General features: G+C 45.6%; 1 protein-coding gene across 1 annotated transcript; it reads left to right on the top strand.

The window, feature by feature from the left end:
• The first annotated feature begins 1,981 nt into the window (after positions 1–1,981).
• Positions 1,982–7,688, top strand: CD207 (CD207 molecule). Its single transcript, XM_077135099.1, has 6 exons — positions 1,982–2,094; positions 2,192–2,308; positions 3,742–4,116; positions 4,718–4,869; positions 6,230–6,348; positions 6,815–7,688. Exons 1-6 carry the CDS (start codon positions 2,019–2,021, stop codon positions 6,963–6,965), a joined length of 990 nt encoding a protein of 329 aa, XP_076991214.1. The 5' UTR covers positions 1,982–2,018; the 3' UTR covers positions 6,966–7,688.
• Positions 7,689–12,704: the final 5,016 nt, after the last annotated feature.

Genomic DNA, 12,704 nt, shown 5'->3' with positions numbered 1-12,704 from the left:
CAGATGAGCAACCTGATGAGAAGAGAGAACGTGTAGTCATAAAGGTTAGATACAAGCAAAGACAGTGAGGCCCTCAGTTTGCGGTATTAGCTGGTGTGAAAGGTTTGAACAAACAGGAGGCCTAGAAGCTACTGAGACAATATGGGTGGGGAGGAATGAGACAGGATGAGTGGGACACCAGCCCCTGGGACTATCTCCATCCTTGTGATCAGGTTTGGAAAGTGGTGTGGGGTCCTCTCTGGGTTCCCTTATCCAGTCAGAGTAGCGGCTCCAGGTGAGGTCCACTCAGCCCAGAGAGAGAGCAGCAAGGGGCTTTCACATACTATAGGGCTGGCCAGACAGGGCTGGACAGGGCAGGGACATAGGATCCTCTCAAATACCAAAGGCAGTAGAAGCCTCTGCAACTTTGAGTAGTTATTTCCTTGTCTTGCTCATTTTAGTCCCTGATACCACCCAGTCATCCAGCTCTACTGGCCCAGATTCAGCAAGGCCAGGCCAGCTTCGTAGTCCTGTGGTTAGAGCTTTTAGGCATTTCTCAATAAGGTTTAAATTATACTTCCCCTTATGCATTTGCTATGGGAATAAATGAGAACTCCTGGAGGCTGTGGGAAGGAGTAGAACAAAATCCACAGACTGTGTAGGTTTCAGAATCGAGTCACAATCAGCCATCAAAACTTTCATTCATTTATTTTCCATCCATCCAACCATCTATCCATCCATCCATCCATCCATTCATCCATCCATCCATCCATCATCTGATTACCTAGACCAAGTTCCTTCGCTCTCTCCCTCCCTCCTTTCTTCCTTTCCTTTTTCTTCTGTTTTTCCTCCTTCAAAAAAAGGTTTGTTTACTGTCTGCTATGTACCAGGTTTCTCAAATTTGGCAGGCTTCTTCAAAGCAGGAGTAACTACCCAGGAGAAAATTTAATCCTTTATTGAGTCCCATTTCAGCTTCTCAGCCTTGAGCATCTCCCATGTATGGCGCTCTCTATATAGGAAGAGAGAGAAAGAACAGTTCCTGGTCTGATGTAACTGAGCTTCCCAATATTGTTTCAGAAGTTTACAAGTTGCAGGAAGCAGGTGGCTTATAAACCAAATCTTACATTCACATTTTGAATCTCCAAGTGGCATATTATAAAAGGATACTGTATCTGCTAAGATGCCTGAATAGCCGAAAGTAGAATATTTTATTACAGTGATCTCCCTATTGGGCTCTCTGCTTCTAGGTTCCCTCCACCCCAACCTATGCCCCTTGCCATATTGAGAATGTTCTAAAGCACTCCATTGCCTGAGACTCTACCTTGCCTGAGACTCTACATTAATTCCACGTCACCCACAAGCCAGGAGAGAACCCTAGCATGACCCAAAAGGATCTTCATGGTCTGCTCCCAGATGCCTCGCCTGTTTTATACTTTATACTCCAACAGCACAGATTTATTCACAGTTTGCCAAGCATGCGGTACTGTTTTATGCCCTCATACCTTTGAATGTGCTAATCCTTCTACCTGGAGCTCTTTCTATCACTCTTTTCTCTGCTTCCCTTGAATTGGGTGTATTCACCTATTGTTATGCTCACCACTCTGTGTTGTAATTTTCTTGCTCAGGTCTGTCTTTCCTTTCACTTTGTGAGCTGTCTGAAAGAAGGATGGTGAGTTACTCATCTTTGTGACCCAGTGTCTAGTACGGTGCTTGGTACCTGGAAGGCACTTAATTTATATTTATGGAATGGATGGACGGACAGATGAAGGAAATCTTACAGGAGAAATAAGATAGCTTTGAGACAAGATGGCTAAAGTGTCCATGTGACAGGACCTCCTCCTTTTCCTGAAAGCTCAGATCTTTGAGAAGATGACTGAATTGCAGTCCAGGCCAGACAAGGTGTCCAAGTCAGAAATGGGGAACTTTGGGATGACGTAGGGGATCTCCTGCCAGCCTTGCTTCCTATTTCCTCTAGATAAAAGGATCTTGGGGAGGTCGGACATCCCTGTGCAGCAAGCTGCAGGGGTGAGCAAAGCAGGATGAAGGCTGCAGAGGAAGAGGTGCCAGATGCACACTTCATTGTAGACAAGCAGAACATCTCCCTCTGGCCCAGAGGCAAGTGCCAGTGGCTGCTTGAAACCTACTCACTGAGCTGTACCCGTACTGGCTGTTGACTGTTCCTTCAACAAATGTTTGCTTCTTCTTCTGGCAGATTCTTCTTCCAAGACTGATCAGCCTCTGCTTCTGAGGAAATCGACCACAATTTGTGCTACATTAATCTTCCTGGCACTGGTCCTGGCCACCTCCGTCCTGCTTCAGGCCTTTCTCTGTAAGTCCTCAGTCTTACCTTCTGGGCTCAGTCCTCCTCCATGGCCCATAGCTTCCTCATGTTCGAGACCCTGTCTTTCCTGCTCTCCAGGGTTCTTTCCTGCCTACACCTTCTCTTATTTGCCTTATTTCTTCTCTTCCCGCATCTAGTAAAAGAGCCACAGAGCCATCCAACCTAGTAAGATGAGCAGCCGCTCTTTCCTTCCAATGCCTCGGAGATTTTCCCAATCATTTCCTGATTGGGTTTAATGCTTGCATGTTTGTGCTCAAGGCTATGCTCTTTTGTCCCCAGGAAATAGTCATCTACTTCTTCATCCCATGTCACTCTCTCTGTGCTATGTATTCCATAGATTCAGAAGGTCATAGCTCTTGGCAGTGAGTGAAATGTTTCCTGGCCCCACAAGGGATGAGTCCTAAGTGCATATTCAGTCCCAGTTGGAATGGAAAACCTGGCTGATGAGCTAACAAATCTTCATGGTTTGAGTCCCATCTCCAAGACCCCTTTATGGCCTCTTCATTCTCCTGTCCTTGCAAAGATCACATCAAGCTAGTCTTTCTACTCACTCATTGGATGTGTGGCTTAGCTTTCTTCCTCTTCTGGCTTTACTAAGTCTCATGCCCTCTATTGCTGGCATAGGTTTTTTCCTCCTGCCAGGTCTCTAGAAGGCAGAGGGAGGGAAGGGTCTGTCTTCTTCCTTTGTGATCTCAGGGCACATTTGGTCTCAGACTTGAAGCTTCTGGGCAGAGGCTTCCCCCCCATCCCCACCCCTGATTTGCCCTATCCTCCTAAGTCTCTAACATTGCCATTCCCACAGGCCTTTCTTTTGTACCTTCTTGGTTTCTTTTTATTCTTCTTTAAATGCACCCAAGTCTGTGACCTGAAGAGAGTGGGAAAGTAGGTGAGGCAAGAGAAGGGGAGAAGTGGTTCTATTATTCTCCCTTTCAGTCTTCTCTGGAGAAGATTCCATTTCCATGTTAGGAACCTGCACCCTGGCCCTTCCCATGGTCAAGGAGGGACATGTGGACAGATGTGGGAGGTATGGTGCCCATTTGCTGATGGCTGCTGAGAGAAGAGGGCTGCGAATCAAGTGATGGAGCCCAGAGGGATGTGGGGAAGGTGAACAGTGGGTGATTGAGGGTGTCCTTTTACCAAATGTGCCTTGAAGACTCAAAGAAATTTGGAACTGGGTTCTAATACTTGCTTTGGCTTGCCTGTGAGTTCCTCTACCAGGGAGACTGTTTTTAGCCATCTTTGTATTGTTTATACCCACCAGAGATCCTGAATGAATGGAGAGTGGGAGGCAGCACCTTCGACTGGCTTTGTTCTTCGGGAAGTTTGAGCCTGTCCCTTCCCTTCCCTGTCTTTTTTCACCCCGACAACACCCCAACTCCTAGGGTTCCTCTTCGCTCACCTCTTGACTTTCTCAAATTCAGATCCTTGGCTTTTGGGCACAATATCAGATGTAAAGACCAAAGCCCGGTTGCTGAAGGGCCGTGTGGACAATATCAGCAGCCTTGGGCCTGAAATTAAGAGGAATAGCGATGGTGTGGAGGCGGCCAGCACTCAGATCCAGGCGGTGAATGTCAACTTGGATCATGTGCGTTCTCAGATCCTGACGGTGGAAACTGGGCTGGAGAAAGCCAATGCACAGATCCAGAGGTTAACGAGAAGTTGGGAGAAAGCCAATGATTTTTATGCCCAAATCCCAGAGTTAAAAAAAGATTTGGATAAAGCCACTGTCTTAAATGCAAAGGTCCGGGAACTTCAGAACAGTTTGGACAATTTCAGCAAGATGCTCAACCGGCAAAGTAAGTGCCTCAGAAAATAACGTTGCAAGCTGACCAGTGCCCATGGGGCCTCGCCTGTCTTAGATGTGAGGCTTTTGGGCTGGTGGGTTAGGAGGGAAAGGGCAGAGGAGCAGGTCAAGCATAAACTAGAAGGTTAGGTAGAGAGGGCTCAGCATTGGAGTTGGGAAGGACTTAGGGGCTGTTTAGGGGAGAAGAGACCAAAGGACAGCCTGTGTTTTCACACTAAGGCATGGAAGACAGAAGCATTAGGAAGACTCTCTGGCATGCCCTAAGCCCCTCCATTTCTTATTATGTCCCTTACTTAGAGCCCAGGGCTCAGCCTTTTGTGATGGCCAATGGAGAATTGTTTTCTCTTATGAGAGAGGCAGATCTTGATCCATTCACTCTTACTCTTCCTTCTCTAAGCTTAGGGGCTTGACCAGTCTTAGGCAGACTTTCAAGGTCAGAGAGAGTGTCCCAAAACCTTTACACAAGGACTTGAGGCACACATAGCCTGGCCCCATTCACCACTCTTTCTGAGATCCCACGCATGTGTCCCAGCCTAACTAACATCCAGAGAAAACAGGAACACCAGTATTCACCTTTCACCCTTGTTCTTCAGATGACATTTTACAGATGGTTTCTCAAGGCTGGAAGTACTTCAATGGGAACTTTTATTACTTTTCTCACATCCCAAAGACCTGGTATAGTGCCCAGCAGTTCTGTATATCCAAAGAGTCACGCCTGACCTCAGTGATTTCAGAGAGTGAACAGGTGAGTACTGTTCCTTTGGGCTCTGGAAAGTCAGTGTGTTAGCATCCCAGGGCCTATATCAGTCAGGATGGTCATGATTATGCTGCAGTAACAAACAATTCCCAAATAGTAATGATCTAAGAAGGATTATTTCTCCCTTATACTGCATCTCTAACAAGGTCCTGCTCATTGGGATTACTCACAGACCTTTGTTAAAGGAGACTTCATCTCAGCATATGTTTCCACCATTGCTGAGACAGGAATGGGGAACATGGTAAATTGTCAATAGCTCTTAAATTTTCTGCCTGGAAATAGCACATTACTTCTACTCACATTTCCTTGGTCAAAGCACATCATACCATATTCATAGCTTCAAAGAGGGCAGGGAAGTACCATCCTTTCATGTGCCCGGAAAACAACTGATTGTGAACAACCCTATTGGCACTACACGACCCGAGACATCTCCTGCCTGGTGAGGCAAACTATTGAATAAACCCCTTTCATCTGGGAAGTGGGGGAGAAGGAGGGTAAGAGCATGGCTCATAGAGAGTCTAGAGTTCCAACCCTGACATCTAACTAGCCATGTGGCTCTGGGTAGTTTCCTTAACTCATGAGACCTCAGTCTATTAACCTGTGAGACATGAATGATGATGATGATGGCACCTGCCTCAGAGACTAAATGAGTAAATGCATTTTAAAAGCTTAACATAAGGGCCACGGTGGCTCAGCAGGCAAGAATGCTTGCCTGCTGTGCCAGAGGATCCGGGTTCGCTTCTCGGTGCCTGCCCGTGTAAAAAAAAATATATATATATATAAAAAAGCTTAACATAAGGGGTACAAGGGTAGTTCAGTGGTAGAATTCTCACCTGCATGTGGGAGACCCAGGTTCTATTCCCTGCCCATGCACTTCCCAAACAAAACAAAACAAAACAAACAAACAAAATTCAACGAAATGGTGCTGCAATAATGTGATATTTACGTGGAAAAAGAATGAAATGTGACCATACAGCATACACACACACAAAATGCTTAGCGTAGTACCTAGTGCCTGTTAAGCATTCAGTAAATTTAGCTGTTATCATCTGGGTCATTCTCTTGAGATCCCTGCTTTGGGGTTTAGCTGAGTCTTTCTTGTATTCCAACAGTCCCTTCCTAAAGGGCAGAAAAGCCCGAGTCCTGAGTCTTAATTGAATGGCAAAGGAGAATCGGAAGATGGGCTCTGGGCTTTGGGCAAGGAGAGGAAGAGGCTTGAGAGAGGTCAGCGTGAGCAGTTTGTCTGGGTTCAGGGATTGTCACTGAGGACAGGCAAAGAACACCCAAGAGATGGATGCTCAAACCCCGAGTTATGGTAGTGTCTCTGTCCACGCTGTTTCCTCTGCAGGAGTTTTTGTACAAGACGGCGAATGGAGTTTCCCACTGGATTGGACTGACCAAAGCAGGGAGTGAAGGGAACTGGTACTGGGTGGATTACACTCCATTTGACAAGGTCCAAAGCACAAGGTAAGCCCCCCTCAGCCTTCCCTCCCAGTCTGATTCTCTGGGCCAGGCCAGGGTATGCAGGGCAGTGATATTGCCCCGTGAGTATAGGGTTTGTGATTCTTCCCTGACCCCATGTGGCAGGAACAGAGATCTAGCTCACATCTGCAGTGGGAGCTGAGTCAAGCTGTGGCCTCTCTGTGCTGTGCAGGTTCTGGCACTCTCATAAGGGATCCTGTTCTAAGTCTTTACAGTGTGATTTCATATCAGGATGTAAGAGTGGAGGACTGATGTGGTCCTAATTTGGGGAATGATTGAAGGTTTGGAGATTGAAGTCCCACTGATCCCTTTTCTTAGGCTTGGGTGCAGAGACTCACTACGCTGTTTCACTTAGGTCTTTAGCTGGGATTGAAAGAACTCATTTCTTCATTGGAAGTCATTGTTTTTACAGTTTGTAAATATATATATTTTTTGTCTTTCCACTTGGTAGGTTCTGGATTCCAGGTGAGCCCAACAATGCTGGGAACAACGAACACTGTGCCAGTATAAAGACATTCTCACTTCGGTCCTGGAATGATGACTCCTGTGACATCAAGCTCCTTTTCATCTGTAAGCGGCCCTACATTCCATCAGAACCGTGACAGCACGGGTTCCCAAGCTCACCCTTTGAGCTCTAGTGCTCCAAGAAAATGTTTCTTTCTCCTTCATACTCCAGGATTACTTTGTACCTTAATTTTTTTCTTGCTTCAGAATTGTCTCAAAGGCTTTTTGAGTCCATCTGCCTTGGTTGGAAATTCTCTGACTTGATAGAGGCAGCTGGGATGGAAAGGAGAACTTGAGTTCAAATGGGAGAAAATAGTGGAGAGGCTTTAGAAGTTCAAATTGGCTTGGCAAGGTGGGTCAGTACCTGCAATCTGGGCAAACTCTTGGAATTTTCCATTCCTTCAGAGGAGCTTCAGTTTCATCACACAAGAGTTGCTTCAGGGCAACCAAGCAATTCTACTTATACTGCTACTCAGGTTTTTTTCTGGTTGAGTCCCCAGAATTCTCAGTTGCCTGCTTAGTTTCCCATTGAAAATTGCTGTCCAGTTTTCAATGGGAATAGCTCTGGTTGGGGACCCTGTCCGACCCATGTCCCTATCACCCTCTTCATCCATGTCCTCTGGTGCCTGGAGCGCGTATCCTCTAAGATGAGCTACATTGGCTCAGCTCAGGGGCTGGAATGGCACTCAGCCCATCCTTTCTCTCCCACTCATTTTCTCTGCAGTCCAAACCTGCCCAACCCTCCCCTTGCAGTCCGGGCAGCCCTTACTGTTTCTCTTTCTTCTGCATTACCTCTCTTCCTGTGCCCTGTGCATGGAAAGTGGCCTTCAGTACTTTAAGAATTTCATTTCAAAGCTTCTTTAGAATAAAATGTTGCCTGAGAAAGGGCCACTTCTGTGCACACGTTTATTTCTGGTTGTACAGTGAATGTGTGCAAAAACTAATTTGCTTTGCTGGCCATGAAGTTCTGGGGTACCCTCAGGAAACAGCTGGAGCATTCCAATGTAACAAGGAATAGGAAGTCCCAGCATGAACAGTACTGATCCCTAGTTTGTATTGAAATTAAATTGAGCAAGGTCTACAGTGTCAGGCACTTCTCTGTGGTCTTTCTTCTTGGATGCTAATTGGAAAATGTCCTATTCTTTAGCTTTACTCATAAGAGAGAGCTTGTCAAGTATTTCTACCCCCTGTACAGAGACTGTTCACAGGTATCAGGGCCAAAACTGAAGCCTAGTGGCCAGAGGCAGGAGCAGGGAGAAAACAGGAGGGAGTATGGGTGTGAGTATGGGTGTGAGTGCACTGTGAGTGTGGGTGTGAGTGCAGGTGTGTGCACAGGTGTGAGTGCAGGGACAGCCCCAAAGAGCAGTCCTCATTCTGGTCTTCATTTGGCCCTGGGGAAAGGACGCTTTCCTTAAATGTTGGGACCAGCAGCATGCAGCAAGTCAGAGCTGAGGGCAGGGCAGGGAGAATCTTGTAGGAACACGAGAGAAATGGGGTTTTAAAATATGGCTGAGGACAAGGGATTGGCAGTCAGGGATCACATCCAACAGGAATGTTTATTTGCAGGTCAATCCCAGAGACTGTTGAAGTCTGAGAATAGGGCAGTGGGTGTCAGGGCTGAGGCCACAGACTGGCCAGACATGGGCTGCTTAAGGCATGAAGGAACTTCCCTACATCTTCATGAAGAAACATCTCGTTGTTCCTCCTCTTTACAGTTTTGAGGTTACAAATCATGGAAAAATTTCAGTGTTACCTATCTGGTCACAGCACAGCCCGATGTAGAAATTAAATACAAATTACAGCCTTCAGAGCTGCCGCCTGGGGAACTTTCCAATCTTGTTTCCAAACACCACACCCTCCTCCATTGTGTTCCCAGACTTGATGTGTTAATCATGACACCTGTCCTGTCCCTGCTTCTTTTGGGCTGCCACGTCAGGGAGCATGTGAGGACCCCACCCACACTTTGCCTTTCTCCCCTTTCTTTGTCACATGCATACCCCATGCAAACACACACACAAATATAACACACCCACACAAACACATGCACACACACAAATGTTATAGACTGAGTAGGCCATGGTTCCTTCCCCTTCTGGCAGATCAGCTGCCCATCCAGCTCTTTGTTTCCTGAGTTGATACAGGTTCTAAGACAGAGGTTCCTCCTGGAACACAGCTGGCTCTCCTCATGGGCCTCAGGAGGAGGCACTTCCAGCACAGCTTCTCTACCACTGGAGGTGGCCTGTAGGCTTCAGTCTGCCTGATTGGTGCTCCGAGGCCTACGGGAAGCTGATTCCAGGAAAAATATGTAGGAAAAAGCAACACAATATGGACGGGACCAACCAATTGCAAGGATATACCTGACAGCCTATAAATGGGCTGCTGACGAGATGGGGACTAATATGACATTAGGCTCTTATGATTGAAAGAAAATATGACCCATTTCAATAAGATTGTAACCTTCTGAAGTATTGGGGGAAAGGGGGGACCAAGGAACAAGAATCAGCCAGTATCCCCAGATCTGACTTTGGGAGAGGTGTCTTGACCAACCGAGAGAATGCTGGTCGTGTGAAGCTGGTTCTCTCTTTAGGGGGAAGGGGCAACAGCTTGAAGTCACCGTTCACCAGGAGAACTCACTTCCCTCTCTTCTGAATCCAGATCAACCTGGCAGCAGGAAGCCCCTGGTGCATGTATTTGCTTCTGGAAGTCATACATTGGCCCCTGTCCTACCCATCAGTTTCTTTTGAGTTAGTCTCTGAGAACCTGGTCAACTCTGGGGCATGGATGAAAACAGCTAAAAGCAAGGTCTTGGATCAGGGTGGGGCCGTTCCCATAATGCCAGTGGCAAGGGCCTCAGTGGGCAGTGGTCCGCCCATCCCTTCCTTTTACCCACAAGCACCTGCACCGCTGACCCAGCCACCCTCCCTTACCCTGACTTCCTTTTACTCATGAGGGGAGGGGACTGAGGCTGGAGTTAAGGGTTAGCTACAGTCGTGAGGCTGTTTTCTCTGCAAAGCTGAGCAGGAACCCTGAAAGCCAGTCTCAGTCCAAGAGAAGAGAAAAGGTGATTTTGTAACTATGTAGGTATCAAACACATTTACAGATTCCAGCAGCTTCTGACACCAAGTGCACATATTACAGCAATTCAATTCAATTCAATTTTGACTCTAATTAAATGAGGTTAGGCCATCAGACTGCCTTTTAGAAACACAAGGCCACCTACATTTCTAACCAACCAGCTACACCCCTCAGGTTCAATAATTTGCTAGAACCACTCAGAACTCACAAAAGGGCTATACTTAGATTATAGCTTTATTATTGTAAAGGATACATTCCATCTTCCATGTCCTCTCCAGGTGGAGTCAGGGAGCATCACCCTCCAGAAACATAGAAATATATCTTAATTGTGAAGGCTCATCTTGGCTCCCAGAGTGTTGAGTTTTTATAGGGTGTCATTTACATAGGCATGACTGGCAGGCTCCATGCCCACACAGCTGAACCCAATCTCCAGCCCCTCCTCCCCTAGAGGTGGGGGAGGTTGGGCTGACATGAAGTGGCTCAAAGCCCCCACCCTCTAATTATACCGTTGGTCTTTGGGGCATTGCCAGCCCCCCACCCCAAGACTGCAAGTGTGGCTGGCTCCACATTGCCATCTTGTTAACAAATGAAGTATCAGGTATGGTGCTGGGCTCACCATGAATAATCAAAGACACTCCTATCATGGGAAATGCCAAAGATTCAGAGGTTACCTCCCAAGGACTGGGGACAAAGGCCAGTCAAGATTGTCATTACGTGACCAAAAAGCACATGAAAAGATGCTCAACTTTCCTGGCTATTAGGGAATTGCAAATCATCTCATACCCACCAGATGGCCATTATCAATAAAACAGAAAATGACAAGTGCTGGAGAAGATGTGGAGAAAGAGGCACACTTATCCACTGTTGGTAGGAATGTAAAATGGTACAACTGCTGTGGAAGGCAGTTTGGTGGTTCCTCAGGAAGCTGAGTGGAGAATTGCCATATGACCTGGCAATACCATTGCTAGGTATCTACTCAGAGGACATGAGGGCAAGGACACAAACAGACATTTGCACACCAATGTTTATAGCAGCATTATTTACAATTGCCAAGAGATGGAAACAGCCAAAATGTCTATCAACAGGCAAGTGGCTAAACAAGCTGTGGTATACACATACGGTGGAATATTATGCAGCTGTAAGACAGAATAAAGTTATGAAGTATGTAACAACATGGATGGACCTTGAGGATATTATGCAGAGTGAGAAGACTAGCCAGAAACAAAAGGACAAATACTGTATGGTCTCACTGATATGAAATAACATTAATGAATGAGCTTGGAGAATTTCAGTTGGGAACACAGACCATCAGGAGATTGAAATAGGGTAGATATTGGGTAATTGGAGCTGAAGGGATACAGATTGTGCAACAGGACTGATTATAAAAATTCAGAAATGGACAGCACAATAATACCTAACTGTAGCACAATAATATTAGTACACTGAATAAAGCTGCATGTGAGAATGACAGAGGGAGGAGGGCTGGCGGCACAAATGAAATCAGAAGGAAAGATAAACAATAAAGACTGAGATGGTATAATCTAGGAATGCCTAGAGTGTACAATGATAGTGAATAAATGTACAAATTAAAAATATATTCTTGCATGAGGAATAGCAAAGGAATGTCAATATTGCAGGGTGTTGGAAACAGATGCTAGTACATATTTTAAACCTTTAACTTATGTGTGGGACTAAAGCAAAAAATGTTTATTTGGTACAAAATTTATATTTTGACTAGTGCATCTCCTAATATGACTTAAATGGACAGTTTAATTGAACACCAGAAGGGCATGGCACCTTGAGTAAGGCATGAGATTTTGTAGATTTGTCTGGAATGATGCTCCGATAAATCCCAGAGTGATTTGAACAGTAAATAAAAAGTATTTGCAAAGTTCTCCTTGGGGAAATGGTGAGAAAGAGGGAAAATTCAACTTCTGCATATGAAGAAGTCCTGATATTCTCACAAGCGGTGAGGACAACAAAATCAATAGCCTGAACCCTCAATCTTGGGGTTTGCTCATATGAAACTTATCCCCACAAAGGATAGGCTAAGCCTACTTAAAATTAGGCCTAAGAGTCACCCCCAGAGAACCTCTTTTGTTGCTCAGATGTGGCCACTCTCTCTCCAGCCAACACAACAAGCAAACTCACCACCCTCCCTCTTTCTATGTGGGACTTGACTCCCAGGGGTGTGGACCTCCATGGCAACATGGGACAGAAATCCTAGAATGAGCTGAGACTCAGCATCAAGGGATTGAGAAAACCTTCTCAACCAAAAGGGGGAAGAGAGATACGAGACAAATAAAGTGTCAGTGGCTGAGAGCTTTCAAATAGAGTCAAGAGGTTATCCTGGAGGTTATTCTTATGCATTATATAGATAACCCTTTTTAGTTTAAGGTGTATTAGAGACGCTAGAGGGAAGTGCCTGAAACTGTAGAGCTGTGTTCCAGTAGCCATGTTTCTTTAAGATGATTGTATAATGATATAGCTTTTGCAAAGCAATTGTGTGATTGTGAAAACTTTGTTCTGATGCTTCTTTTATCTATGGTATGGATGGATGAGTAAAAAAATATGGATTAAAAATAAATAAATTTTAACAAATGTTAAAGTAAATTCGGTAGAGGAAATACTAGTGGTCAATTAGAAGAAGGGGTAAGCGGTATGGTATGTATGAGTTTTTTCTTTCTATTTCTTTTTCTGGAGTGGTGTAAAATGTTCTGAGAAATGATCATGGTGATGAATATACAACTATGTGATGGTAT

Source organism: Tamandua tetradactyla, chromosome 17 (assembly GCF_023851605.1).
Source record: "Tamandua tetradactyla isolate mTamTet1 chromosome 17, mTamTet1.pri, whole genome shotgun sequence".
In the NCBI taxonomy this organism is placed as follows: Eukaryota; Metazoa; Chordata; class Mammalia; order Pilosa; family Myrmecophagidae; genus Tamandua; species Tamandua tetradactyla.
The sequence above is the reverse complement of the archived record's forward strand: the minus strand, read 5'-3'. Positions and strand labels throughout refer to the sequence as shown.

Excerpts from the sequence above, each read along its gene's own strand:
- CD207 (XM_077135099.1), top strand. The coding sequence starts at position 2,019 with ATGAAGGCTGCAGAGGAAGAGGTGCCAGATGCACACTTCATTGTAGAC. Across the intron at positions 2,095-2,191 it reads CATCTCCCTCTGGCCCAGAG|ATTCTTCTTCCAAGACTGAT; the intron begins GCAAGTGCCAGT and ends TTCTTCTGGCAG. Across the intron at positions 2,309-3,741 it reads CCTGCTTCAGGCCTTTCTCT|ATCCTTGGCTTTTGGGCACA; the intron begins GTAAGTCCTCAG and ends TCTCAAATTCAG.